The sequence below is a fragment of the Octopus sinensis genome, linkage group LG1, assembly GCF_006345805.1.
Source record: "Octopus sinensis linkage group LG1, ASM634580v1, whole genome shotgun sequence".
Taxonomy (NCBI): domain Eukaryota; kingdom Metazoa; phylum Mollusca; class Cephalopoda; order Octopoda; family Octopodidae; genus Octopus; species Octopus sinensis.
The window spans coordinates 39,372,494-39,399,389 of NC_042997.1; the positions used below are offsets into that span (position 1 = coordinate 39,372,494).

The 26,896-nt window shown below is 36.8% G+C and overlaps 2 protein-coding genes across 3 annotated transcripts in view; one reads left to right on the top strand and one right to left on the bottom strand.

Moving 5' to 3' along the window:
* Positions 1–10,556: 10,556 nt before the first annotated feature.
* LOC115217406 (60S ribosomal protein L10a-2) lies at positions 10,557–14,959 on the bottom strand. Its single transcript, XM_029787101.2, has 5 exons — positions 14,801–14,959; positions 14,371–14,526; positions 12,736–12,884; positions 12,155–12,327; positions 10,557–10,765 (listed from the first exon to the last, which is right to left on the bottom strand). The coding sequence occupies exons 1-5, from the start codon at positions 14,803–14,805 to the stop codon at positions 10,595–10,597; spliced, it is 654 nt and encodes a 217-aa protein (XP_029642961.1). The 5' UTR covers positions 14,806–14,959; the 3' UTR covers positions 10,557–10,594.
* Positions 14,960–16,089: 1,130 nt separating this feature from the next.
* The window catches only part of LOC115217393 (ubiquitin carboxyl-terminal hydrolase 47), a 110,853-nt gene continuing 100,046 nt past the window's right edge, over positions 16,090–26,896 (top strand). Inside the window, exons 1-2 of one of the 2 annotated variants that reach the window (XM_029787079.2) lie at positions 16,090–16,268; positions 17,348–17,600. In XM_029787079.2, coding sequence (XP_029642939.1) covers positions 17,562–17,600 — 39 coding nt within the window. In that variant the 5' untranslated portion in view covers positions 16,090–16,268; positions 17,348–17,561. The remainder of the gene's footprint in view (positions 16,269–17,347; positions 17,601–26,896) is intronic. The other variant, XM_036499569.1, reaches the window with a different exon arrangement.

The following is a 26,896-nucleotide window of genomic DNA, read 5'->3' on the forward strand; positions in this document are numbered from 1 at the left end:
TGATATAGATAACCAACGTCACTACACTCTTTCTATTTCTATATATACTCATCATTTCTGTCTTGCCAACTGAGCTGAATGCGATATTTTGAAGTAATGTAATAAGATAGAAATGTTTGTTATTTTCACTAGTTGACCTTAAAAATACAATCAAGACACACGTTAGTTGTGGCCAATGGTTAGATCATTTGCTTCACAGATTTCCAAAAGTGTTTATCTCTTTTTGTGCATCATATCTGTAGCGTGGTTCAGTGATATCCTCACTGTTTGAGAGATATATTAGAAATGATCTCGTGTTAGATAACAACCATCTTCGGCTATTTTGACCCTGTTGTGTCCACTGCTCTGCTTGGTTGACAGTGGCACAGTTTGTCTCTTGACTTATTTCGCACCAGTGTGTAAGTCAACCAATCACGGCCTTCGGATAAGGTCCTATGACACAGTCTTTTTGGGTTTCACTGGAGCCCACCTCAGGTTATAAAAAAGCCCCAGCATTCACGATTTCTCATCTTTGTGGGACGACCGTGTGGCGTTAAAAAGGAGATGTTTCCGTCACCAACTCCTTTATGTAAGGTCGTATCCCTACATATCCATTGCTTTCATGCACAATGGAATTGCCCAACATGGTCTTTATAGTCTCCAGTCGTGACAATGACGTTGCTGTTGTAGCGGGTATCCAAGACCTAACTGCTAGGTACTTGGTCAGGCACTACGAGTGAACCATCATAATCTCACGAGATTGATCTATAAATTGACAGTCAGCATGAGGCTGTGGCATGATATAGTTTTCTCGAATGTTCACCAATTTAACCTCCTGTCCCCAATAAAAACTGTTTTTGGCACTAAACTAATTATAGAGTGTTGAAGGTGGCTGATTGATTCATGAGCCTCCTCTCTTGCCATGCAAATGGATCTGGACATTTGTGCAGACAACACCAGGTTCTTGGACAGACCATTCTGAACATTCTCACAATGTCTTAGAAATAACGTCTACGGATGCAGGGCAATTTTCTCTCGCTACCCCAGTCGGAAGTTATTAATATTGCTCATTGTAAATAGCCAAATTATGTCCAGCAATAACTAGCGAGTTAAATGTTTGTGAGTTTGCTTCGATTATTATTCTTGCAGCCAAGAATGACCTCTCCATTTACACTACACTATGTTATAATAAAGCCATCCAATTTGGCAATGGTGACACATACTTCTGAAGTATATCAACATTCTTCATGACCAAGTCAAGTGACAAACTTGACACTCTCATTCATTATCAATGTGTCCCGCAAGAGCATCTCATAGAAATAAAAGGTCCTTTTGTTCACCTGCTAGTGGTGTGGTGTATATGCAGAGATCAGTGCATATAACTATTCTAAGATTAATTAGTGATTCACCAACCGTAATAGTTCTGTAGCAAGAACTATTGTCATAGATTATCACATCATTTAGGCTTAAACAGTCAGAAATTGGATCATCCCGCACGTTCCTAATGAATGGTCACATAAACCGGTCATGTGATGGTGTAATACTTGATTGAGTCTGCTTCTTGCGTTGGTCTAGTTTTATGCGGGATACAGTTTTGTATCCAATTGCATTGTACTATAGACCAACCAGCGTGGCAAAATCAAATGCTTGTTTGAACCTGATGGTGTCTTTAAATAGCATAAAGTTTTTCATTTTGGCCAGTGAGGTGAGAATTTTCAGAGAAAGGAGGGAGACTGCCAGGAAGCTTTGTCACATCGTTCTGTTCCTGTTTGCCAAGCACTTATAACCAAGTTTCAACTCATTTGAGAAGCAGACTATGTATATTTACTGCAGACTGTTATATTCATGAGCAGCTTCAAAGCTGCACTCCGTGCGGACTTTTATGCTAGCTCCTGTGGAGGGCTAATTAGGCCTGTGGCTCCAAACCAAGGAGAGCTAAATAGCATTTCTATAGCATGTCTATAATGACTATATGCTCTGGTGGTGTTTGATAAGAGGTTAAGGACAGGTGAGAATTACTTCTGTAATGCAACCGTTCAATTGTTCCTGTCCCAAGTGAATTCCAACTGTTGGCCAATTTGTCCCAAAATTCTTATCTTGACATAAAATTAATGAAGCGAATATCATTTATCTCCCCTTGATCTCTGACGTCATCTGACATGCAAACTAGGATGGCGTGAACCAGCTAATCTTTACCTGCTAGAAATAGCAACCCAAATCCATTTAAATCAGATTCCAATGCTGGATGTTAAAGAACCAAATAAGGGCAGATTTTAAATCCCTGGATCACCTTGATTCCAAGATGGTATATGCCTATGTACAGCAAATGTAGACTGAGATACAGGGGCCCTGGACAGACAGACAGAATTTTAGTTTTATTGATATAGATGTATCCAGCTGGTTTGCAGTACAAATTTATTTAGCGGATGAATAGTGTCGCAGTTCCTTGAAAAGTCGTTTTGTATTTCTTTCCACTACTTTATACAGAACTCATGGAACCAAGAACTTGTAATAATACAAGGGCCAGAGACATGCTTCACACCAGCTAAATTTAATTACTTAGTCTATACAATTTTCTATCAACAATATACTGATTCCACCAAACTTAGCACTGTTATACCAAACAATTTGCGTCTATATTTCTTGGCCTTTGACAGTTTCACTGAGTCTCCCATCAAGTTTATCTTTTGAACACAAAACTCACCCATTCTACATTCATTCTAGTGTTTCTATGATCTTTCCAGATCATATCCTCATTGACACAGTCACCCCTTAGGTTTTGCAACCTGACAGGAAGTGGAGTATTTCAGGTGATGTTTTGGCTATCTGATGTCTGTTTTCTGGATCTGAAAGGAAGAGAGGTGGTGTAATCATTTGATATCAGTCGAGGGATGTTTATTAGTCAGATGTTCACACTCGACCATCCCACTTGTGTAGACCTCAATATACAATTAGTTTTTATTATGATTATCAAGATATTGTTATGGTTTTATTAGCTAAAGCAACTTGCTATAATCATTACTTTACAGCCTGTAGTGTGTACATTTTATTGTACCATAAGTACTAGAAAGGTTATCCAACCAGATTAAAGTGTCCTTTATACATTGTGTCATTTTTTTATTCACAGTTACTGCTTTCTTTAGATAGCTTACGTTTGTCATGAGTTGCAGAGTTCACTTCTCCCTTGTGAGGATTTTATTCAGAGTTTTGGCTCTCCTAGTCAGGCTTCTTTCATAATGGCTGAAGAGCAATGTCTCTCTGCAGCATAGTATGTCAGCAGAAAGTGAAAGAGCTTTATATGTTTATATGTTGTGGTTGTTCGGCTCTGGGTCAACCCCTATGATCCAGTCAAGACCACATGCATGATCTCCTAGAAACTTTCTTGACAAGCTAGTTGAATTAATGACAACAGTTATACAAGGGGCTGCTGAAAGGTTCCTGGCTTTAAGAGTATTGCAAAAGGCCTGGTTGGAGGCCCAACCTTCTGAGTCCTTTTACGGGGTTTAGAAAAACTGAAGGACTGCTGCATTAAGTGTGTGAATCTGAGCAGGGAATATGTTGAATAAAATCATAATCACCTGACCCTCCTGTATTTTCTTTTACCCAAAGTTATGAACTTTACAGCACCCCCCTTGTATTTGTCATCACGAGGAGTGAGGTGGGATAGTTATGACTGCCGTTCTACTGAGCAGACATATTTACTAAACAGGAGGGAAATAAACAAATTTCTTAATAGCAGCAGTAAGAAATTATTTTTCTCTTAGCTTAATTTTATATCTCTTGGTTTCTTTTATTTTCTGTCCATAAAACCAGTAGGAAGGATTGTCCTCTATCCTGGAGTGGTATTTTATTTTTCCCAGTTTGCTGTGAAGAAAGATAAATAAATAAAGGAATTGACAAATGGTTCAATATATCTTCAAAATTTGCGGAGCTTTTTCAGTGAGGTAGCCAATAAGAGAAGAGAAATTTTACAGCCTCGCCTGGCCTCTGTGCCGGTAGCACGTAAAAAGCACCATCCAAGTGTGGCCGTTTGCCAGCCTCGTCTGGCACCTGTGTCGGTGGCACATAAAAAGCACCCACTACACTCATGGAGTGGTTGGCGTTAGGAAGGGCATCCAGCTGTAGAAACACTGCCAGATCTGACTGGCCTGGTGCAGCCTTCGGGGTTCCCAGACCCCAGTTGAACCGTCCAACCCATGCTAGCATGGAAAGCGGACGTTAAACGATGATGATGATAGTAGTAATAAATAATTATCCTTAGTTTAATTTCAGGTTTATGAATATTTATTTCTTTATTGCTCACAAGGACAGATAAAGGGATTAAGTCGATTACATCGATCCCAGTGCATAACTGGTACTTATTTGATCGACCCTGAAAAGATGAAAGGCAAAGCTGACCTCAGCGGAATTTGAACTCAGAACGTGGCGGCAGACGAAATACCGGTAAGCATTTCACCTGGCATGCTAACGATTCTGCCAGCTCGCTGCCTTCTATGAATATTGATAGGAATCACATTAGATATTGTGTGCAGGAGGCAAGACAGCTGGGAGGGTATGTATTGCATATGGAGGATGGCAGTTAACAAAACATAAAAAGCTATCCAAATGGAAGGAATTTGCAGAAGAAAAGGACTGAATATTATATGGAATGAAGTGGTGCAAGTGACTCTCAGAAGAGTAAATCTCACAAAAGAGATGAGAAAGGGCTGCAAAAAGTAGAAAGTGACACTTTGCTAGAGAAGACCTGTTTAATACATGCAAACATAGAAAACAGGTACATGATAACAAAGGTGGCTATGCAATGGCATCAACTGTGCACACACGTGACATCAAATTGGTTGAGTCCTAAAAGAATGTCTTATGGTATTTGTTCCAGCTCTCTCCACTCAAATAGGTAAATTTTGCTTTTCATCCATTTAAGGTTAAGATTAATTAACCAAAGTATCAGTCCAGGAAAGAGCCATGTAGCTAATAATTAGTTAAGCTATGTACATTTGTGCTGAAGCAGTACAGACATGACATATATTTGAAAAGAAGATGCCATTAGTAACTGGAAGCTTTTTACCAATCTCTGCAATATATACAATGCTACCACCACAAAAACACAAAATGTCTTCATGCGATCTAAGAGCTTCCCTGCATTCTTAAGTTCCTTGCAGAACAAGTCTTTATCTACTTGTTGGTTCTCTTAGCTGTAATCCTGCTCAAAAAGCCTTTACATTTTCTACCTTTTTCTCCAATTCTACACAAATCTTGGAACCCCCCCCCCCTACTTTCACCACACACAGTCTCACCTCTATGCTTGAAAATTCCTCTGATCACCCTCAAACAATGCACTTCAGTGCAGCCTTGCCAAACTCCTTCCTACAGGAATCTATTCCAATCTTTGAAAACATGTCAGTGTTTCTAATCCCTAGAAAGGGAACCTCTCTGACTTTGCTAACTACCTTGTCAATCTTAATCCAAACATCTGAAAACAGTTATTTCATAATTAGTCCATGTTCAGCTCTCTTTTGTCACCTTCAGTATAGTTATGAAATTTTTATGTGAAAGTGCATTAGAGAAATGATTGAAGAACAATATTTGCTTGATCATTTCAATATATAAGATATAATATACAACTTCAAGTTGTTTGCAGATCTCTGGTCCATTCTGTATAATTAGTAGTTTCATCTGTGATGCTAGTGAGAAAGACAAAGTAAATGGAATGTATGCAGATAGAGTAACAGTTGTGTTCTCATGCTCTTGACAGGACATAACCGGAGTGAGGGAGTAGCCATGCTTATATTAGTAGGCACTAAGGCGGCGAGCTGGCAGAAACGTTAGCACGTCGGGCGAAATGCGTCGCCGTATTTCGTCTGTCGTTACGTTGTGAGTTCAAATTCTGCCGAGGTCGACTTTGCCTTTCATCCTTTCGAGGTCGATAAATAAAGTACCAGTTACGCACTGGGGTCGATGTAATTGACTTAATCCCTTTGTCTGTCCTTGTTTGTCCCCTCTATGTCTAGCCCCTTGTGGGCAATAAAGAAATATATATTAGTAGGCACTGAATTACCAAAAGAAATCAACTGATATTTGCTTGTGTATTTATAATTTTACTTATTAAAATAGCCCAACTGAGAACCACAGGGTTCTTCCCCGTATCAGTTTTGACCCCTGAATACATTGAAAAATCAACTCTAATCTCTAACATTCTAGCTATGCTTTCTTAATACTACTACAACAGCCTTTACTTTTTTGGAAAGCAGTTGCATCCCATCTCTGGAATATTTCACCCAGGTTTTCCATGTGAGAACTGCAATTTTCTTCACCTGCCATTTTTACTATCTACATATCTTCAAAGCTGAACATTTGGTTTCAGATTTTGACAGAAGGCCAGCAATTTCAAGGGAAAGGTTAAGTCAATTATATCAACCCTAATACTCAACCTGGACGTTATCAAAAAAGCTTGAGAGGTGGTTGGATGGAACCTACACTCCCCTCCGTATGAGAGCTCAAAATCTCTCGTGGATGTGCCATCCAACCAAAATGCAAATATATGGGAAACTACCACCTGTGTCATCTCTTGTGAAAGGTAGGAGAGTCCAGTTTGCTGGACATTGTTGTAGAGCTGAAAAAGAGGTAATTTCTACTCTCCTCTGGAAGCCATCTACTCGCAATACCAGAGGGCGCACACTCTCCTACCCTGATGTAATCTCCAGGGATACAGGCATCCAGCAACAGGACCTCCGTAATGCCATGATGGACCGTGAAGTCTGGCATAGCATGGTAAATTCCATTGTCTCGACCACAGTCGAACAATGATGATGATGAACGACTGGTACTTATTTTATTGAGTCTGAAAGGATGTAAAGCTAAGTCAACCTCAGCAGCATTTGAACTAAGGATATAAAGATGGGTGAAATGCCGCTAAGCATTCTGCCCTCTTCGAGCTGAATATTAGCGACATCAATATCACCAGTCTAGGTGGGGGTTACAATAGCCATAGATAATGCCCCTGCTGTCCTGATTAAAAAAAAAAAAAAAAATTAAGACTTCATATCCTTTAATCTTTAATTCTATCGAATTGTATTTGCTTAATCTATATACTGTTTGAAGTAAGGAGATTATTTTGATCCTTCCATCAGTTACATCTCATTATTTACTGAAGATAGTATTTGAGCTGTCAATATTATATTTTCCAATTCTTTTTTTTTTTTTTTTAACATTAGCAATATCACGGCATAAAAGATAAGAGTAGTGGGTATAGTTATCTCAGAAATTATTTTATTGATCTCACTGTCCAAGTATTTATTAGATTAGTCTTTGTTTCCAATTGCTTCATACTCTTTATAATTATATAAATCATGGTTCCAGGTTCAGTCCCTGAGTAGCAACTTGGGCAAGTGTCTTCAACTCCAGCATTGATCCAACCAAAGCCTTGCAAATATAGATTTGGTAGATGGAAACTGAAAGAAGCCCATCGTGTGCGTCTCCAACCACTGGTGTTTACATCCCTGTGACTTAGCAGTTAGTCGATAGAATAACTATGAAGTTTTAAAAAAATAAGGACTGGGGTGGATTCATTTGACTAAAACCCTTCGAGGTGATGCCATAGCTTTGTAAATGGATTTTTTTTGTGATGGTGTAAGAGCAAAAGATTTGTTCAAAGTTACAACACACACTGTAGCAAACAAGTCAAAGACAAAAGGCATCCACTACATTATCATTTAACCCTTTCATTACTGCATTTATTTCGAGATGCTCTGTGTTTCTTTCAATTAATTTTAAATATAACAAAGAATTTAGTAAAATAACTTAGTTATCATTCAGCCAGTGTTAGGAACATAAATTGTGACTAAGGCTTGGTGGAAGATTTTAATTCAAAACATTTGTACTACAGAGCCAGTTTCAGCATCGAAAGAGTTAACATCCACTTTCCATGCTGGCAAGAGTTAGACTTGAACAAGTAAGGGGAGGGCTACACTTGGTTCCAGTGCAATTAGGCACGATTTCTATGGCTGGATGCCTCTCCTAACACCAGCTACTCCGAGAAGGTAACAGGTGCTATTTACATGACACTGGCAACAGCCATGACTATTTTGGCAAGTGTTGCATATTGCAAAAATGTGAAAAATGTATTTTCGGTGATTCCATGTAACATGGAAGTCAGTCAATAGCAAATGGTTTTCACTTTTATAGAATTCCATGCCACAACAAAGTTTTCAGGAATGCAACAACTTTGTAACATGGAAGAAGCTTGTATTTTCTGCAATACCTACTTTTCTATTATGAGGAATCTTCATCTTCACCTAGCATTTGTTTTCAATGCTGGCATGGGTTGGACACTTTGACTAGAGCTGCCTGTCCTGGCATTGTTTCTATGGCTGTGTCTAGGGAGAGTCATACTGCTTTAATACACACAACAGAATTTTAAACAGACAAAAAGGAACACAGCTCTAATAATGGACAGAGTTAACATCCACTGACAAGGTTGCAAAATCAATGAAAATTTTTGGAAAAAAATAAACAAAAATGGAAATTGAACCGGTGAGTGTGTTAGATACAGACCAAGGTATTCTTGTGGAATGTAACCAGATGAGGCTTACTATTCAACATAGCCCCTCTTGCAGTTTACACACTTCTTCCATCATTGTTGTAACTTTTGGTACCCATTGGTGAATAAGTTTTCATTCTGATGGTCAAAAATAAGTCATCAGTAGTAGATACATCGTTATCACTGCAATGTTGGTTCTCAGCCAAGTAATTTTTCCTATATTGAGAACAGATGATAGGGCCAAATGGGAATAGAGTGATCAATTAGTCTAAAGCCAGTCAGGCACAGTAGCCATTGAAAGCAAGGATCTGTGTTGGGGCATTGCCCTGATGAAACAAGACCCCTTTCATCAATGGATGCAAGTATGATTCAAAAATAAAATAAAAGCAAAGGTGAAAGAGCAACAAATAAAGAGAATTAGTTTTAAATACTCAGGAAAAACAAAAGTCCTGAAGATTTTGAACCTACACTTTTTTACAGAAAGGTTAGACAAACAGAAAAAAAAGTGTCTAAAATGGTCTCAAGGCATGCTGAAACAAATGGAAGATGTTGGTTTGAAGAACATGTGGCAAGGGAGACAACAATGAGCTAATATACATAACATTCAATGTCATTGTTCGAAGCTGGAATGGATTGGATGCTTTGATAGGATCCAACAGGTTCAAGATTGCCCTGATGAAACAAGACTCCTTTCATCAATGGATGCAAGTATGATTCAAAAATAAAATAAAAGCAAAGGTGAAAGAGCAACAAATAAAGAGAATTAGTTTTAAATACTCAGGAAAAACAAAAGTCCTGAAGATTTTGAACCTACACTTTTTTACAGAAAGGTTAGACAAACAGAAAAAAAAGTGTCTAAAATGGTCTCAAGGCATGCTGAAACAAATGGAAGATGTTGGTTTGAAGAACATGTGGCAAGGGAGACAACAATGAGCTAATATACATAACATTCAATGTCATTGTTCGAAGCTGGAATGGATTGGATGCTTTGATAGGATCCAACAGGTTCAAGGACTGCATCATGCCCCACTGTCCAAGGTAGGATTTCTACTGCCTATCATTTAATAGTATGTAGTGGGTGCTGAGTTGCTAAATTATGGGGATGTAAACATACCAACACCAGTTGTCAAGTAGCATTGAGGGACACAAGCATATAAATTTGAAGTGGGTAGGTTTTTCAATATCAGTATATTCCAGTCATTCTGATTCCCCGTTATCTTGATAGTCCTGAGATAAGACCTTACCACTTTCTCCCACACTTTTTGCAAGCTCTATTCACAGTTAAGAAATTAGCAACAGTCATGACTCTGTGACCAGAAGTTCATCTCACCTACATGGTCTCTGCACAGCACACTGGATAAATGCCTTCTACTAAAGACACTCCTGGCCCCTTGGTCAGGAACGACCATGGGACTGTACCTAGAAATATGTCTGTGCAAGGCTGTCTATGGAGCAGTTGCCCATGCATACCAGCTAGGAAAAGGCCGATACAACTTGGCACCGGTGATGTAAACTAATTTCTAGAGCTTTGTGAACTGGGGCAACATGAAATAAAGTATCTTGGTCAAAAACGTAACACAGCCTGGTCTGGGAACCGAAGTCACTACTTCTTGATTGCAAGTCTTGTACTAACCCATCGACAACATGGGTTAACCAAAGTCTTCTGAGTGGATTTGGTAGTTAGAAAATGGAAAGCAGTCCAGTGTATATATTACATATACATGTTAAGAGTGATTATTTCCCTGTCCAGCAATCACACTATTTCCTGTGGATAGCATCTAACTGATTTATTAAAATCTTTCATGCTCTCAAGTTAAATGATTGCCATCAACGTAGTGTAATCTGCTGTGTAAAAGAAGTTTAAGAAACATAGACGGATGGTAAACGATATGCCTGTAACACTTGTAAATAAGCATCAGTAGAATACAAAGTGATGCTTGTTATGCATTTGACAATAATCCGAATGCTAAAGGATTAAACAATGGAAGTGTCCGACAAAGCAGCCTGCTACCATTCAACCAATTAAAAAACAACAACAGAATCTTGGAATTAATATTTATTCTTCTATCTCAAGAATCCCTAATAAAGTCTCTGAGATGGACCCATTGTTGATGTGATATACAGGGCTCGAACATTTTGCCAATTCTTCTTCAGCAACGACACCAAAAAATTGATAGCAAGACTGATGTTGGAGTACAGCTGATCAGGCTTCATCTTCACATGACCAACACACACAGATAGACAAAGTACCTAGCGGAGGAAAAAAAAAAAAATTAATAAACAATCAATATAAAGCACCAACAAAGCCAGAGTCACTCGAGACTCAGCAACACATTTAAATATTGACTCATTTCAATATACAATAGCTATGAACAAAGACTATACAAAAGAATTCTTGGAAGAAAATCTAATATTCTATCCATGAAGTCATAAATATGAGTGAAGACGAAGTTGCTTAAATGGCAGTGATAACAATGTAGTAAAGGAAAAAAAAACTGAAGGAAATGAGATATTGTCAGGGGGAGAGGCAGTGGTGGTGTGTGTGGCAAATTTTTTTTGCATATCCATAATCCCTGACATATCAAATGTAGGAATCTTAAAAAAAAAAAAAAGAATTATTCAAGGAGAGGTATGAAACTGCATTAGCCTCAATGTGTAAATTAAATATACACCACTTTAGGAGAAACAAACGTTTAATAATGTTATAAAGTTTAAAAAAGGGACTCAAATGTACCCCACCTCCAAATTTTAAACTTTTTCAATCCATTTATCCCTATCCATTTATTCATAAGATTTATTTGTCAACTAAATGTGGCGGTCCTATAGAAGACAGCGTTGCTTTTAGCCCTAGGAAGATATATCTATCTCTTTATACACCTATCTATATGCTTATTGAATTTAAAAGCTTCAGAACGTGGTTTCTTGCATATCTGGAATCTGTCATCTAAAACAAAAATAAATTATAAAAAAGTTCTAAATTTAAAATGGGAGGGGGAGAATGACCGTCAACTTTTTGCATATTTGTAGTCTGACATCTAAAATGCAAGAATCTGAAGAAAACAAAAACATTAGCCCCACAAATTCATTGCTTTTGTCATTTTAAAACTTCAGAGTAATAATGAAGTGCTTAACTTTCCATGCTAGCATGGGTCGGACGATCTGACTGAGGACTGGCAAACCAAATGGCCGCACCAGGCTCCAATCTGATCTGGTTGAGTTTCTACAGCCAGATGCCCTTCCTAACGCCAACCACTCTGAGAGCGTAGTGGGTACTTTTACGTGCCACTGGCACGAGGGCAAGCCAGGTTGTATGGGCAACAGCCACACTTAAATGGTGTTTTTCGCATGCCACCAGCACAAGTGCAAGTAAGGCGACGCTGGTAATGGTCATGCCAGGATGGGGCACTTAGCGCCCCACTAGCATGGATGCCAACCATCGAATTTTGATTTCAATTTCACCTGCCTCAACAGGTCTTCGCAAGCAGAGTTTAGTATCCAATGAAGGAAAGGTACGCATAACTGGGCTGGTTACACCCTTGACATAGGCCACGGTCTCACTTGGCTTGCCAAGTCTTCTCAAGCACAGCATATTTAACTGATACAATTAATAAATTGTTACATAAAGAAACACAAACTCACCTTCCTCATTTGGAATTTAATAGTAGCTTTGCAATCCTCAACTTTGGACATTATAGACTCTCCATGGGAGATTGGTGTCGGGAATTTACCAGCTTTGTTCAAACCAGGACCAAGAATTCTTGGAATTTGTTTGATGAGCGAGTCGGAAGCAAGGAAAGCATCATATTTTTTAGCTGAAAAATGAAAAGACAAAAATTTCAGACATTCACAGCCAATCCATTTTGCAATCAAAACCTATAAACATACCCTTGCAATATTGACACAACATCCAAAATAAAGAACACAACTGATATACAGCCATAACCATCTAACAAGAAAAACTTACAGGCCCTTATGCCAACTGCTACAATTCAAATGGTTACTTCACAATGCAATTCCAAGAGGTTTAAGTTCCCATTCAAAGGATGCTAACAATACAGATAGTGTTTTGTAGCGGTGAATAACAATATTTACTAAGATGCATACCCTCAATGAGACCCCACCAGTCTGGTTAAGAATCCCAATAGTTGAGAGAATCAAGCCTCCAATCCAATAGATCTAGGCTGGATCAGTCACCCTACACTACAAGCAATAAGACTCACCCAATTTTTTAACAAGTTTCTTATTCTTGTTCAGCTTCTTCAAAGCGTCGGCATCCATACATTCAACGCTGTTTGCCTTAGCCTCATCAATATGCTGCTGATCACCCAAAAGGCAGACCTTCAACTTGGGACGTGGGATATACTTCAACCTGAAAAAGGAAAGTTATAGCGTAAGTAAAACATACCAGATCGACCGATCACCTTGCATGACCCTCCATATCGAACTCCTATTGGCCCCTTAGTGCACCAGACCACATATGTTTGAAAACCACCGCATCTTGTTTGCCAGGTGCGACATCACTTCTGACAAACTATTTCACTTTTCCTTAAACACCGACGTCCTTTGACACTCACTATACTTTACTCGAGGTGTTTAAAGGATTAGATACAGAAACCCTTTTTCACCATCGGCTATTTCTTTCCAACATATAGACCATATCTAGTTTTAGGCTCGTTAATTTTCTAATCCCCAGCGAATATGGAAACACCATGTCCCTCAACCATCACCGATTTAACCGCGGTTAAATGGCGTATTAAACCCGAAAGGCGTGGATACGATCCATGTCCTTTACCTCGCCCCAAAACCAAAACTAGACGGCAATTTTCATAAGAGAAAAAAACCTACACGTGTCAAATATTGGATTAATCAAGTCATCAACTTTTAAAGAATTTTCGTATTCCGGCAATGCCTAAAAAACGCACGTCAGTTGTGATATCTCATGTCGGATTAAAAAAAAAAGTCCAACAAACGAAACTCATGGAAGTTTGAAATATAAAGACTAGCGGAAAAATTGAATTCTCTAAACTAACTAATCAAACAATATTTGTGGACTATAATTACATGATTTTTCGCACCAGATGCAGGAAAGTAAGTTTTTCACCTACATTCCTCTTAAAGTATTTCGTCCATGCCAACACGTGGCATCCCAGATGGCAACTAGCTCTTCTCGAACGGCAAACAAGTCCCTAACACGACGAAAACTTCTGGTAATTAAGGTCCCTTAATAGCATAGCATCATCATCCAGTGCAACGTAATGAGGTAATGCCACGCACCCGAACAGGTGCACTCTGAGCCCTCCGCTAACTTAATTGTTCTCTCTCATCTCACAGACAAGTAAAGTCTCATCTAAAAACGGTGTACTATAGGGATGGATATACATCATAGAAAGCATATAACAGAAATACCAGCAAGATCAGAGACGGACTCATTTTATGCCAGCATTAAAACAAAAATAATGTACATGGAAACAATTAAGGCTAGATAATTCGTCTACTCACCACAAGTACAAGTTCTGCTATACAGAGCGGTGCTATTTCTTTTAGAAAAAAAGAATAGGACCTCCCCATTTAAATTTAAGACCCTGGGTAAAGGTCCGTAAGGTTTAGAAAAACCCAACTACCTAATAAGTGACTTATAGGAGGCGATCTAACGACTTTCTTTAAAGAAGAAATTGACATAGTGGGTGGTGGGCAAATGAGGGATTTTGCTAGCCTATACATTTGATCATACACATCACATATATAGGTTAGCAATGTTTCTATGATATCAAATAGGATAATTTAACTGTCGTATTGCTCTGCCTCCTAGGAGTCTCTTTTATAGGTCGAATAAATAAAAAGATTGCCGTCCGTACTTTACTGTACCAGAAAACCTCTTATCTTTTTGAGGGTCGTAATTCTTGAGGGCGATTTGTAGATCTACGGATTCGGTAAACCGCCTCTTCTTTCTCTTGGAGAAGGCGAGCATCGCCGCAATTGCTTCCTGCAAAGTATCCTTCGTAATTTTACTACTGCAAAACAAAATAAAAATATATACGTTCAAGTGTTGTAATCTGCATCATTAATTCTATGTAATTATGAACACAAAAACTACGACAAATCGAGACGAGGGATGAATCATGTTCAAACTAAATTATGAAATACAGAAAATCGATTTTTACAATAAATATATAGATATCTATATTAAGAAAAGATATATCAAGACTAAGCAATGACAATTATGAAAAAATTAAGTATTTTTTAAACAAGATGCATGAAATTGAGAGAAGCAATAAATTTACGAACCTCATGGCGAGAAGATGTAGTATCGGAAAGACTGAATTATTGTAAGACCGGCGCAATGATGACTTCCTGTATTTTCGACAAAACTCGGTAAATTCCGGAAGCCGAGAATTATTTAATTCTCTAGAAATTTCTCATTTTGTTTACTTCATTCAATCTCGCATTAATTGGCCTGTTTTGCAATTAGCTTCCTGATTATAGTTATAGAGGAATTTCTAATGGGTGTTTGTTATATATGTATTTATATATATACTTATAACAAAGGCGTGATGTAATTTCAAGAAAGTATGTTTTTATATTTCGAGAAAATTTAAGTAATTTATGCAATTTAAAAAATAAATTCTGATATATATATATATAATTTATAACTTATTGATAACGAGTTACAAGTAAATAAAATATACAGGACTTTAGTTTAATTTTTCTTTATTTTGTATTGTTTAAATTAAGGAAATTGTTTCTGAACTTTGTATACGTAGTTACGTCCCTTTACCTTCTGAGTTCGAATCCCGCTGAAGTAAGACTTCACTTCACGCTTTACAGGGACCAGTGTTGAGGCGATTAATTCCGAACCCCACTAAAAATTCGGGTTTTGTGCCAGTGCTAAAACTTATTTGCGTGATCGAGTGGCAGACAGTATTAGTAGAGCACCGGACGGACAAAATGATTTGCGGTATTTAATTATGTGACCTCTCGTTTTAAAAATCCCCCAAAACTCTGCCCCGGGGTCAAGTTTTCATTATCGTATCTAAGCAATCGATTTGAAATTCTATTAGTCCGGTACTTGGATCGGTAAAAACTGACTGCCCTCGCACTCAAATATATAACCTTGTCTCTAAAACTGTACACTAATTTGTCATTATTGAATGTATGAGCACAAAACAGCAACTCATATTTAATAATCTAAAATTTTACATAAACGTAAACCACATGTCATTTTCATTAATTATACAAATCGAATTTTTCTGCAAATAATCAGTTTTTGTTTTACGGAATTAAATTATTGCGTGAAGAATTTTGAAAATAATTTTTTCTCGATTCATTTTTTTCCAAATTAATTTTTAATTCATTTTTATCGCGAAAAAGAAAAATTTAGGGTTTTATTAAATTATTTAGCAAAAGGTCGCAGATATATGTAAAACATCCTCAAATGTCACTTCCGTATGTGTAATTGCGTGTATATATACACAAGTGTGTGTGTGTATACTTAAGTGTGTGTGTGTATACTTAAGTGTGTGTGTGTATACACAAGTGTGTGTGTGTATACACAAGTGTGTGTGTGTGTATACATAAGTGTGTGTATCCACCACGAGATCTCGCAATTTACCGTTCACTGCATTAGCAGTAGAGTTGATCAGGGACTAAAATACTACTAAAATACCATGATACCTCTGCGAATTTGTCTTCAAACCTGTTTATTCGGGGTCGTTAATTTCCCCCTTACGTCCAAAATCTGTAAAATTGATCGAAGGTAGGAAACACAGAATCTACAACAGCTGACATTTTCGGCTGCATCTTAGTTCCAAACCATGCTTCTTCTATTTGGTAAATTGTTAACCAGCGACTTTGTTGTTATTGCTGCTGCTGCCCGTCGTTGTTCGTCCCTTCAGCTCTTGCCCTCTTCTCAGCCACGGCTTCTGGCTTCTCTTTCTTCCAGTCTCCAACACTCATTTCCTTCAATAACACCTCCCCAATATAAAACAAACTCTTTCTTTCATATTTCTTTGTCTTCGTGTGGTCACACAAACAACAATTCGGTCGTATTACGTCTCTCAGACTAGTTTCCTATGCTTTCATCTTAACGTTTCTTACTAATAATTTAGGTCCCTCCCACGACTCTTACATGATGTTCCTTCGTAAATGTTGGCCAAAGCATTCAGAAAATACATTACCCACTAATCAAAACAAACCATTGCCCAAAACTGATACCCCTTGTGTAAAATTCAATTTATATATTCCTTAATTGTTGTTGATTCTTCTGCCTTTATCCTTACTAATCCTGACTATATTATTTATTCCATGTTGTCCTATAATTCTACGAAAAGCGCTTTCATCCTTCACTAAATAAACTTTGAATTCTGTTCGACAGAAAAGAAAAAGAAAATTAAAACGTAATTTGGAGCCTTTTCACTTTCTATAACCCCTAAGTATTTTAGTTTTCATTATATCCCGAATTATTAAATTAATAATCATTCTACAGTCTTATCCCCAGCTATTTCCCCCTTTGCAATTTATCCCCAAAATTACGTTTTTGTCCATTCTGTTTCTATCGATTTTCCAGTTTTTACCCTCATCTTTATCGTTTCTGTTATATTTACTGTTTCTTCCTAATTCTCCATGAATATTTTAGTAGATTGTACCATTCTTGGTAAACTTATCCTGGGTTTGGTAGTTTGAGTGTAATAATAATAATATGTGTAATAACGTCACTTGTAGCTTAGCCACTGGTTTAATAATAATAATGATGCCCAACATGTAATTAGGAAAATTAAGATAGGGGAAAAAAAAAATTGCTATTGTTGTCAAAATTTCTTCTTTTATAATTCTTAGAGACATGGAAAGATCTATTTTCATCAACTGCATACATTCTGTAAATTGTTTTACCAAAATATAACTATATTAAAAAGAAAGTGAAACAGTATTGTGTAAAAGCATCAAACTTAAATTAACACTCATCAGAAAGCAATTACATTCGATAAGCAGCCACCCGATTACACAGTGGTTTTACAAGTCCAATTAAACGGGGACCTGGTACTAAACAACTATGGTGACTGGAGACAACAGGCAGCTCCTTCCAGCTGACGTGAGTTGATTTTTTTCTGTTTTGTTTTCATTCTTTACTCTTTCTACTTAATTCTTTTATTTTTTCCCCCTATTAATTGTCAATATGGCGATATCTTATTTGACATTCTTCAGAACTGTCTAATTCTATATGAAATTATTGTTTTTTTAATGAATTGGAAATTACACCCATTATGCAAGAAATGTGTAAATATGAAACAGACATTCACGTGCATGTGCGTGTAAAGTTGTAGGTTTTCTTGTGTTTTTGCTCTGAGCTCTTATTAATCTACGTATCAAGATGAAATGTCAATAATCCAAGTTGTGTTTATTTATTCATTACTTCAACTGACAGTGGCATTGCATTTTATCCAGGCCGCAACCATTCTTCTTTTTATTTCATCTACATCTTACCTATATTAAACTTAGTGTTTTCTTAAAAAAAAAACACAAAACCAGCCCCCTTATTCTCAATACATTGTTGACAGTTCTCTTTCCATTCACATGTGGTCATATAGTTTACGACATTTTAAATTCTTTAAGCTCATACTCAGATCCTAATTGTTACTACACTGTATCTGTTGACCTATTAGTTTTCTCATATTACACTTGCTCTTATTGCAAAGTTAATACTAACATGGCTGTGACTAGATTTCATTATATACACACATACATACATACATACATACATATATATATTATGGTAAAAATAATTTTACCTTTGCCCATGTAATACAGTAAATGAATTAATTGCATCGCAGTTCTTAACATTTTATGTATTAACTTTGTTGGGTACTTCACTAGAAGTATATTGGATATATGTTATCCCATGGAGGGTTGAATTTGCAACCCCTATCTCAATTTGTATATATATATATAATATATATATATATATATATACACACATTTTTGTGTATATATGTATTAGTTTCAGTTCCTGTATTCTTTGTCCACCCCTCTTTTATATCGCAAACCTTTACGTCAATATCTGCGAAAATTTTATGATGATCATCTTTATTGCCATAAATGGATGCATTCGTTTTAGTAATTTTTTAAAAACTGTATAAATACATTCATTTTGGTTCGTATCTTTGGTTAAGCGCCTGGTAGAATAAAAAAAAAACGCCTATATTATTCGATATTATTCATTTGTAATAATACTTTCATTTCAGTGGTAATATAGTTCCTGTTTTTTTTTTATATATATTTCATTTTCATTTCATTTAGTTATCTAAGGCTTCTCTTTAGGCCAGAACAAGCAGTATATTTTTGTTGGTTGATGATATTTTAGTCAGCCGACTTTATGGCTATTTCTGTTTTTAGAGAAAGTTCTAAAACCTACCAATTCAGCTTGATATGATGCAATGCGTATTTGGAGAGGAGTTGGCTAAGTCTGCAAATACGTAAAAAAAAATCACGTCTTGGTTCAGGAGTTTCGTGGTCTCCTAGCAACAACACAAAGTACTCTTTTTTTATACTTCTTACTAAAGTGAACTCGTACACAATTATTGTGCCTCTGCACAGATTTATTTTCATCATTTTATGCTATTTAAATTTTTAGATAATTAAAATTTTTTTAGGTATTTCATTTATTCTGTTGGAATGTAGACTTGGTTTATTAATCTAGTATAACGTCTGGAGAGGATAAAATTATTTTTAGCATGAACTGGATTATGATATTTTGTTGTGTCTGGGAAGAGTCATACTGTCTTAATACAGTATTAACACACCGGTTCGATTTCCATTCAATGAAAACATCCATTGACAAGGATATAGATAATGAGTGGAAATCGAACCAGCGGGTGTGTTAAGGCATTATGTCATTCCCCAGACACAACAAAATTTGCTTCAACACAGGAATTCGCATAAAGAACTTGCAAACCAGATACGAAAACGAAGTGGATTATGATATTTTCATTATCAAATGAAAACTTTATACTGTTTTACTGAACTGCCATATATCTACAATAATAACTATAATATATTCGTGAAAAATTAACATGAAACAGTAAAAATAATCTAAATAGCAAATTGTTTTAAAATTTAGTCAGCAAATTTTGGTTTTGAGTTAAGATCTCAGATTCTAGCTTTCAAATTTAAATTCAAGCTCTATAAGTTGATTGTCCAGTATTCAACCCAGTTGATCAGGTTAATCTGGTCCACACTCAGCAATTCATATGAAATATTAGACTATGTATTGGTTGTTCTTTATAATGTGAACTGTTATTATAGAGAATGTAATGTATATTTTACAACAAAGATATTACTCTTTATTTCTAATGGGATAAGAAACAACTAATGTTTAACCCTTTCGTGACCATATTTCTGTTGAGATGCTCTGTGTTTCTTTCAATTAATTTTAAACATAACAAAGAATTTAGCAAAATAATTTTGTTATCATTAAGCTAGTGTTCGAAACATAAATTGTGATTAAGGTTTGGTGGAAGATTTTAATTCAGAACATTTGTACTACAGATCCAGGAGTGGTTTCAGGTGGGCTGATATTAAAAGGTTTAAATCTGTCCACTTCTTTTAACTAGAGGATAACCATTGTCTTAGTTTTCAAGTGATACCAAGTTATATGGTCTTGAGTTTTGAATCTGATTATTTTAAATCTCAGCGAGGTGTATATGTAAAATATATCCAAGCAAGCATAATCCGATGATAATTATGATATATGTTATAAAAAAAACTATGCTTAGTATCATATTGCTTCTTTTAATTTCAAATATTTGTGCTTTATCATGCGAAATGTCTAATTCTTTTTTTGTATGATGTAGGTCCTTTCTGTGCAGATGCCTTTGTTCTTATTTCAGAATCAATTTCTGAGGTGCAGGACAATCTTTTTTGTCCAGTAGCTTGAAGAAAACAGATGTTTGATATCTTGAAAGGGAATAGGTCAGCAATTGATATATGTACAAGCTCTATTACAATCAATAAATGTGAAAGAGTTGTAGTGGAATTTCAGGTAGACTCAGTAAATTGACATTTAAGTACACCAAATGCCTTGATGCAGTTAGTAGTATTAACTATCCGTGTACTGAAAACCATTGGCTATTATAATGGGTCAAGTCTGTGAACTAGGTGATATAATACAACATGAGAAAATAATAACTGGATGAATTTTCAAGATCTGTTTCTTCAAATTCCAAGTAATTGGATCCAACCTGAGAGAATTTTTACAGTTGGATTTGATAATAACAACTAAAGAGATACTAATTATCTCTTCTAAACCATGAAAAATTATACAAACTTAATTATAAGTCTTGCTTAAAGAAGAAATATTACATAATCAATATACTTAGTCTTATAATTTCCTAATTATACTAATTATTTTTGACTGAATAAATTAATAGCCTTCTTGACTTATGTATTATTAGATTTTGGGATTGAAATATCTTCTCACACTCATTCATTCATGGAAGGAAAGTTTCCTTTTCAACTAAGTTCAGTATTTATGTTGAAGTAATGATATATTTCGTTTTTGGATTTGGTTTGCAAGATTCTTTATATGAGTTCATGTGTTGAAGCATATTCTGTTGTGTCTGGGGAGAGTCATTTTCTTTTTGTGCCTTATAATTTAAGACACTCACCGGTAAAATTTCCACTTATTTCTTACTTTTATTTTCCTAAAATGTTTGTTGCGTCTTGCAACCTTTTCATTAGTCTTGAGAGTCAAGTCTATTGAAAAGGTTGCAAGACGCAATGAAAATTTTAAGAAAATAAGGAATAAGTGGAAATTTTGCCGGTGAGTATGTTAAATTATAAGGCACAAAAAGAAAATGACTCTCCCCAGACACAACAGAATAATGGTATATTTTTCCAGACTAAAAAGTTTCTAACATATAATAAAATCCTCTCCATCATTGCAATTTCACCAAACTATCAGTTAGTGTTAATAGATGTGTATTTTCAGAACTGAAGTGATGTACAAGTTTTTTTTGTATTTCTAGCTTTAATTGAATATGAAGAGCATTTATCAAAATGTATCCCATTGTACCAGAAGCTTAATTCCATGCTTATACCATTTGGTTGGCTTAGAGGCAAAAAACATTTCCTGCACACATTTTCAACCACATCCACATTGTTGAACTTCTGTCCATGCAAGAAATGAGCTCAGAAAAGGTGGAAATCTAATGCTGCAAAGTCTAGACTGTATGTAGGGTGAGGCAACACTCCTAACCTATCAATTTCCTCGAGTTTGAGCTTGGTCACATTGGCAGTGTGTGCTGGAGTATAGTCATGCATGTCTTCAACTGACCAATGGTGAGTAGCAAGCTTACACTCTCTTGGAATTCCACCAAACACACAATATGATCTCCTGTTCAAACTGATCTTGTTTGACAAGTTCTGAAGTCTGGCTGGAATGAAACCATTGATTTTTCATCCTCAGTTACAATTTGATGCCAAAAATGGGCCTCTCTAGGATTTGCCAGCATTTGTTTGAAATTGTTCACGCATTGTTGAGTCTGGTCATAGGTCAGTTGGTGAGGAGCTTCTCGACAGCATCTGTTCAAAAGGCCTCATGGAGGTGTCGATTGATGGTGTTTTGTGAAGGGCCAAGTTCTGCCAACAATGTATGAATGCTTGTGCTTGGCTGATGTTTAGCCATTTCAAGCAAGGTCTCATCATCCTCAGAAGGTTTCTCTGACCTTGACTTGTCTTTGAAGTTGTGGTCACTGTCTTTGAAATGTCTGAACTAGTTTTGTGCCACACATTCATTGACTGTTCCTTGGCCTTCCGCATAATTAATTTCTGTTTGCCAATGACCTCGCACTAATTCCTTTTTTCCATAGGTAGTGTAAAATGGCACTTATTGCAATTTTTTCACCACTCATTATCAAAGATGTAAATTAATGAAGAAACAATTAATGTTTGTTATATATGAAAATAAAGAACAAATAATTCAGCATCAATTTGATAACCAGTATCAAATTAATGATATAACATGGTGATACAATTTGCCAAAAATCATCAGTGAAAAACCTTAAAAACTTTTGACTCAACCTGGTATGTATTTGTGTCTGGTCTTTGCGACATTGACTGTGAGCTTGCTAAGAAATATATTAGTTGAGTTTTCAAAAAGAAAGCACAATTATTTCCAGGTAGAAGGTTTTTATTTCTATTTACTGCTATATTTATGTAATTATGTGGAGGCGCAATGGCCTAGTGGTTAGGGCAGCGGACTCGCGGTCATAGGATCGCGGTTTCGATTCCTAGACTGGGCGTTGTGAGTGTTTATTGAGCGAAAACACCTAAAAGCTCCACGAGGCTCCGGCAGGGGGTGGTGATCCCTGCTGTACTCTTTCACCACAACTTTCTCTCACTCTTTCTTCTGTTGGCCTGCTCGCTTAGCCAGCGGGGTGGCGTCATTCGAAGGCTAAAACAATGCGAAGTGCATTGTGACCAGTGATGTGTAGCAACATCTGATAGCCTGGTCGGTCACGGTGATTTATGTAATTTTAAGAACAACTTTTTTTATTTTTACATTTACATTATTTTATGATTTCATGATAAACCTGAATGTTTCTTAAAGGTTAAATGTTGTATTGAACTTGTTCTTCATCAAAGTTGGCAGGTTTTTCCTTTCATAGGTTTTTTTTTTTCCGTATTTTTGATGAGCTTTCCCTTGTTGAAGAAAGGATTTGACATTTTCTTGATCTTGATAGTTAATTGTAAATATGTAAGTTGTTGCCATGGTACTAGGTTAGTACTTTGCTTTTGTAATCACAGTAGATGCTTGGTTTAATTTTGAGGGTTAGTATTTATTTTCAGTGAGATTAAACATTTTTTGTTTTTTCATGTAGTTACATTACTTGTACATCTGTAGTTTTATTGATACCTCTATAGCAATAAATACTAGGAGAATTGAACATTAAAAGTTATCATAGTCCAGTGATTCCCAGTTTTATCTTTAGCCCACATCCCAAGGAAATATTTAATTAATTTTCACACTCCTACAAAAATTATGTCACACTTGAAAATGAAATTGTTAATTTTCCTAATTGCTGATATATATTTTTTAACTGAACAACATACATTTCTTTGGATGAACAAACTGAACTGAGAAAAATATCTTTTGGTTGACTACAGAGCAATTAGAAAAAGCTTTCAGTAGTGAAACCAGTCAATGATGAAGGCTTTCCTTTTGTTGATTTCAGTCACAATTGTCAACATAAAATTCAACGAAGCTTCTCATTCGTGACTTTATCAAAACTCGAGACTTCCTTGTTGGTTGTGGATTACAGGTCTGCTTGTGGATTCTAAGATTTCGTCTTGCTTGACAAAAGGGAACTGAATACAGATTCACGCAAGTATGTCGTTCCATATAGAATGAGGACAAAGGTTTTGGTTAAATAAATCTGCATGTAGGAGCACTCCGCCGGTTATGACGATGAGGGTCCCAGCTGATACGATCAATGGAACAGCTTGCTCGTGGAATTAACGTGCAAGTGGCTGAGCATTCCACAGACACGTGTACCCTTAACGTACTTCTCGAGGAGATTCAGTGTGACACAGAGTGTGACAAGGCTGGCCCTTTGAAATACAGGTACAACAGAAACAGGAAGAAAGAGTGAGAGGAAGTTGTGGTGAAGGAGTACAGCAGGGTTCACCACCACCCCCTGCAGGAGCCTTGTGAAGCTTTAGGTGTTTTCGCTCAATAAACACTCACAATGCCCGGTCTGGGAATCAAAACCGCGACCCTATGACCGCGAGTCCGCTGCCCTAACCACTGGGCCATTGCGCCTCCACAAATCTGCATGTATTGAGTAATGGAGTTCTTAGTTGCTGCCAGAATTTCAAGTTATCTATAATATAATAGGGAATGTTTCCAGTTCATTCTATTGATTACCTGGTTTATCTCTTTTCACTTTTATTAGCCTTTCAGTTCAACTTTCTGACTGTTCTGTCAGTTTTTGTAAACATTTATATCCAAATTTGTATGACATTGCTATCAGCTGTATTGAAGAAACCAGGAAAGAAGGATGTCATGTAACTGATAAAATTTTGAGTTTTTTGACTGAAGTTCTGCATCTGTTGTCTTTCCATTTATTTTGCAGTGTGGTAGGAAGTCATCATCATCATCATCATTTAGCGTCCGTTCTCCATGCTAGCATGGGTTGGACGGTTCAACTGGGGTCTGTGAAGCTGGAAGGCTTCATCAGGCCCAGTCAGATCTGGCAGTGTTTCTACGGCTGGATGCCCTTCCTAACGCCAACCACTCCGTGAGTGTAGTGGGTGCTTTTTACGTGCCACCCACACAGGTGCCAGACAGAGCTGGCAAACGGCCACGAATGGCTGGTGCTTTTACGTGCCACCAACACGGGGGCCAGGCAGAGCTGGCAAACGGCCACGAAACGGATGGTGCTTTTACGTGTCACCGGCACGGGGGCCAGGCGAGGCTGGCAACGGACACGAACAGATGGTGCTTTTACGTTCCACCAACACGGGGGCCAGACAGAGCTGGCAGACGGCCACGAAACGGATGGTGCTTTTACGTGTCACCGGAGATAATCTCAGAGATTATTGCACATTTCAATTAATCAATGATGAAGGCTTTCCTTTTGTTGATTTCAGTTTTAACAGTTTATTCCTGTTTACTATTATATACTATGTCAGTATTTAAAACACTTAGTGCTGATATAAAATGAAGGGCAACAAATAGACACCTTTATATTTACTTTTTATTTTCCACAAAGGATTCAATGTTTGTCCTGTCTTACACTTTCCACTGCCAGTTTTGTCTGATGCTATCATCATCATTGTTCGACCATGGTCGAGACAATGGAATTTACCATGCTACGCCAGACTTCAGTCCATCATGGCATTACGGAGGTCCTGTTGCTGGATGCCTGTATCCCTGGCGATTACATCAGGGTAGGAGAGTGTGTGCCCTCTGGTATTGCGAGTAGATGGCTTCCAGAGGAGAAGAGTAGAAATTGCCTCGTTTTCAGCTCTACAACAATGTCCAGCAAACTGGACTCTCCTACATTTCACAAGAGATGACACAGGTGGTAGTTTCCCATGTATTTGCATTTTGGTTGGATAGTGCTTCCACAAGAGATTTTGAGCTCTCATAAGGAGGCGAGTGTAGGTTCCATCCAACTGCCTCTCAAGCTTCTTTGATAACGTCCAGGTTTCTGAGCCGTATAGTAGAATTGGTTCGACTGTGGCTTTAAAGATTTCAAGTTTGAAGTCTCTACTTAGATTTGATGACCAAGAATCTTTCTGCAGACATCAACTTTCAATATGAAGTTTTTTAGAACTTTCCTATAGTGATCTAATAGCCTTAACTCTTTAGCATTCAGATTATTCTGTCAAGTAATCGTGCATTATTTTGTAGCTTTGAGAGTTTGATGATAAGATTATCTATTTTTAGAATGGTTTTGTAGAGTAAGTGTGAGAGGCCTGATTTGACCAGTTTGAGCATAAAACAAGTGGAATATTTTGGTCAGATATGACCAGTTTAAATGCTAAAAGGTTAAAATGTTAACATGGATTTATATATGCATAAGCTTAATTTTTGGAAGAAGGAACACTCATTCACTTCTTGCATTCTAAACAGTTTCTGACACTCTACAGTGCTTTACAATTGAGTATTGTTCTTGTACTCCTGATAGTATACTAGTTTGGATAATTCAAATCTTATACTGCATCCACAAGGTTATCTATCATTTATCTGTCTTACTGACTTTGTAAATGAATCAAGTATTTACTGTACTCTGTTGCTCTCAAAAATTATTACTGCATACACAGCTCAATACTTTGTCCTACCCGTTCTGTGTTTCAGTGCTAAATTTAATCTTTTTTGAGAACTACTTCAGTATCAACCCTTTAGCATTATTCTGACAAAAGTAATGCTTGTTTATTCACAGTTTTGAATTAATCATGCATTTTCTTGTAGCTTTGAAATTTTGATGTAGTAACTTAATTTTTTTAGAATGAGGTTGTAGGGTTGGTGTAAGAAACCAGACCTGGCCAGTTTGAACATCAAACAGGTAGAATATTTTGGCTGGATATGGCTGGTTTAAATGCTAAAGGATTAAACGTCTTACTATTATTCTAAATACTTAGAAATCTCCAGTGTATGTATTAACACAGACATTTCCTTATCTTCAACTTTCCTTAACATTAACAAATACTTCAAAAATTTTCAGTGTATATCAAATACATACACAGGCACAAATGTGGTTAAGGAATTTGCTTCCCAATGCTGTAGTCCTGGGTTCAGACCTACTATGTGGCTCTTTGGACAAGTATCTTCTACTAAAATACTGGGTCAATCAAAGCCTTGTGAGTGGATTTGGTAGATGGAAA

What these genes read in the sequence shown, in the direction of transcription:
- LOC115217406 (XM_029787101.2), bottom strand. An exon ending in GAAACTTGTTAAAAAATTGG is followed by an intron (nt 12,328 to 12,735) that starts GTGAGTCTTATT and finishes TTCATTTTTCAG; the next exon opens with CTAAAAAATATGATGCTTTC. An exon ending in TTAAATTCCAAATGAGGAAG is followed by an intron (nt 10,766 to 12,154) that starts GTGAGTTTGTGT and finishes TTCCTCCGCTAG; the next exon opens with GTACTTTGTCTATCTGTGTG.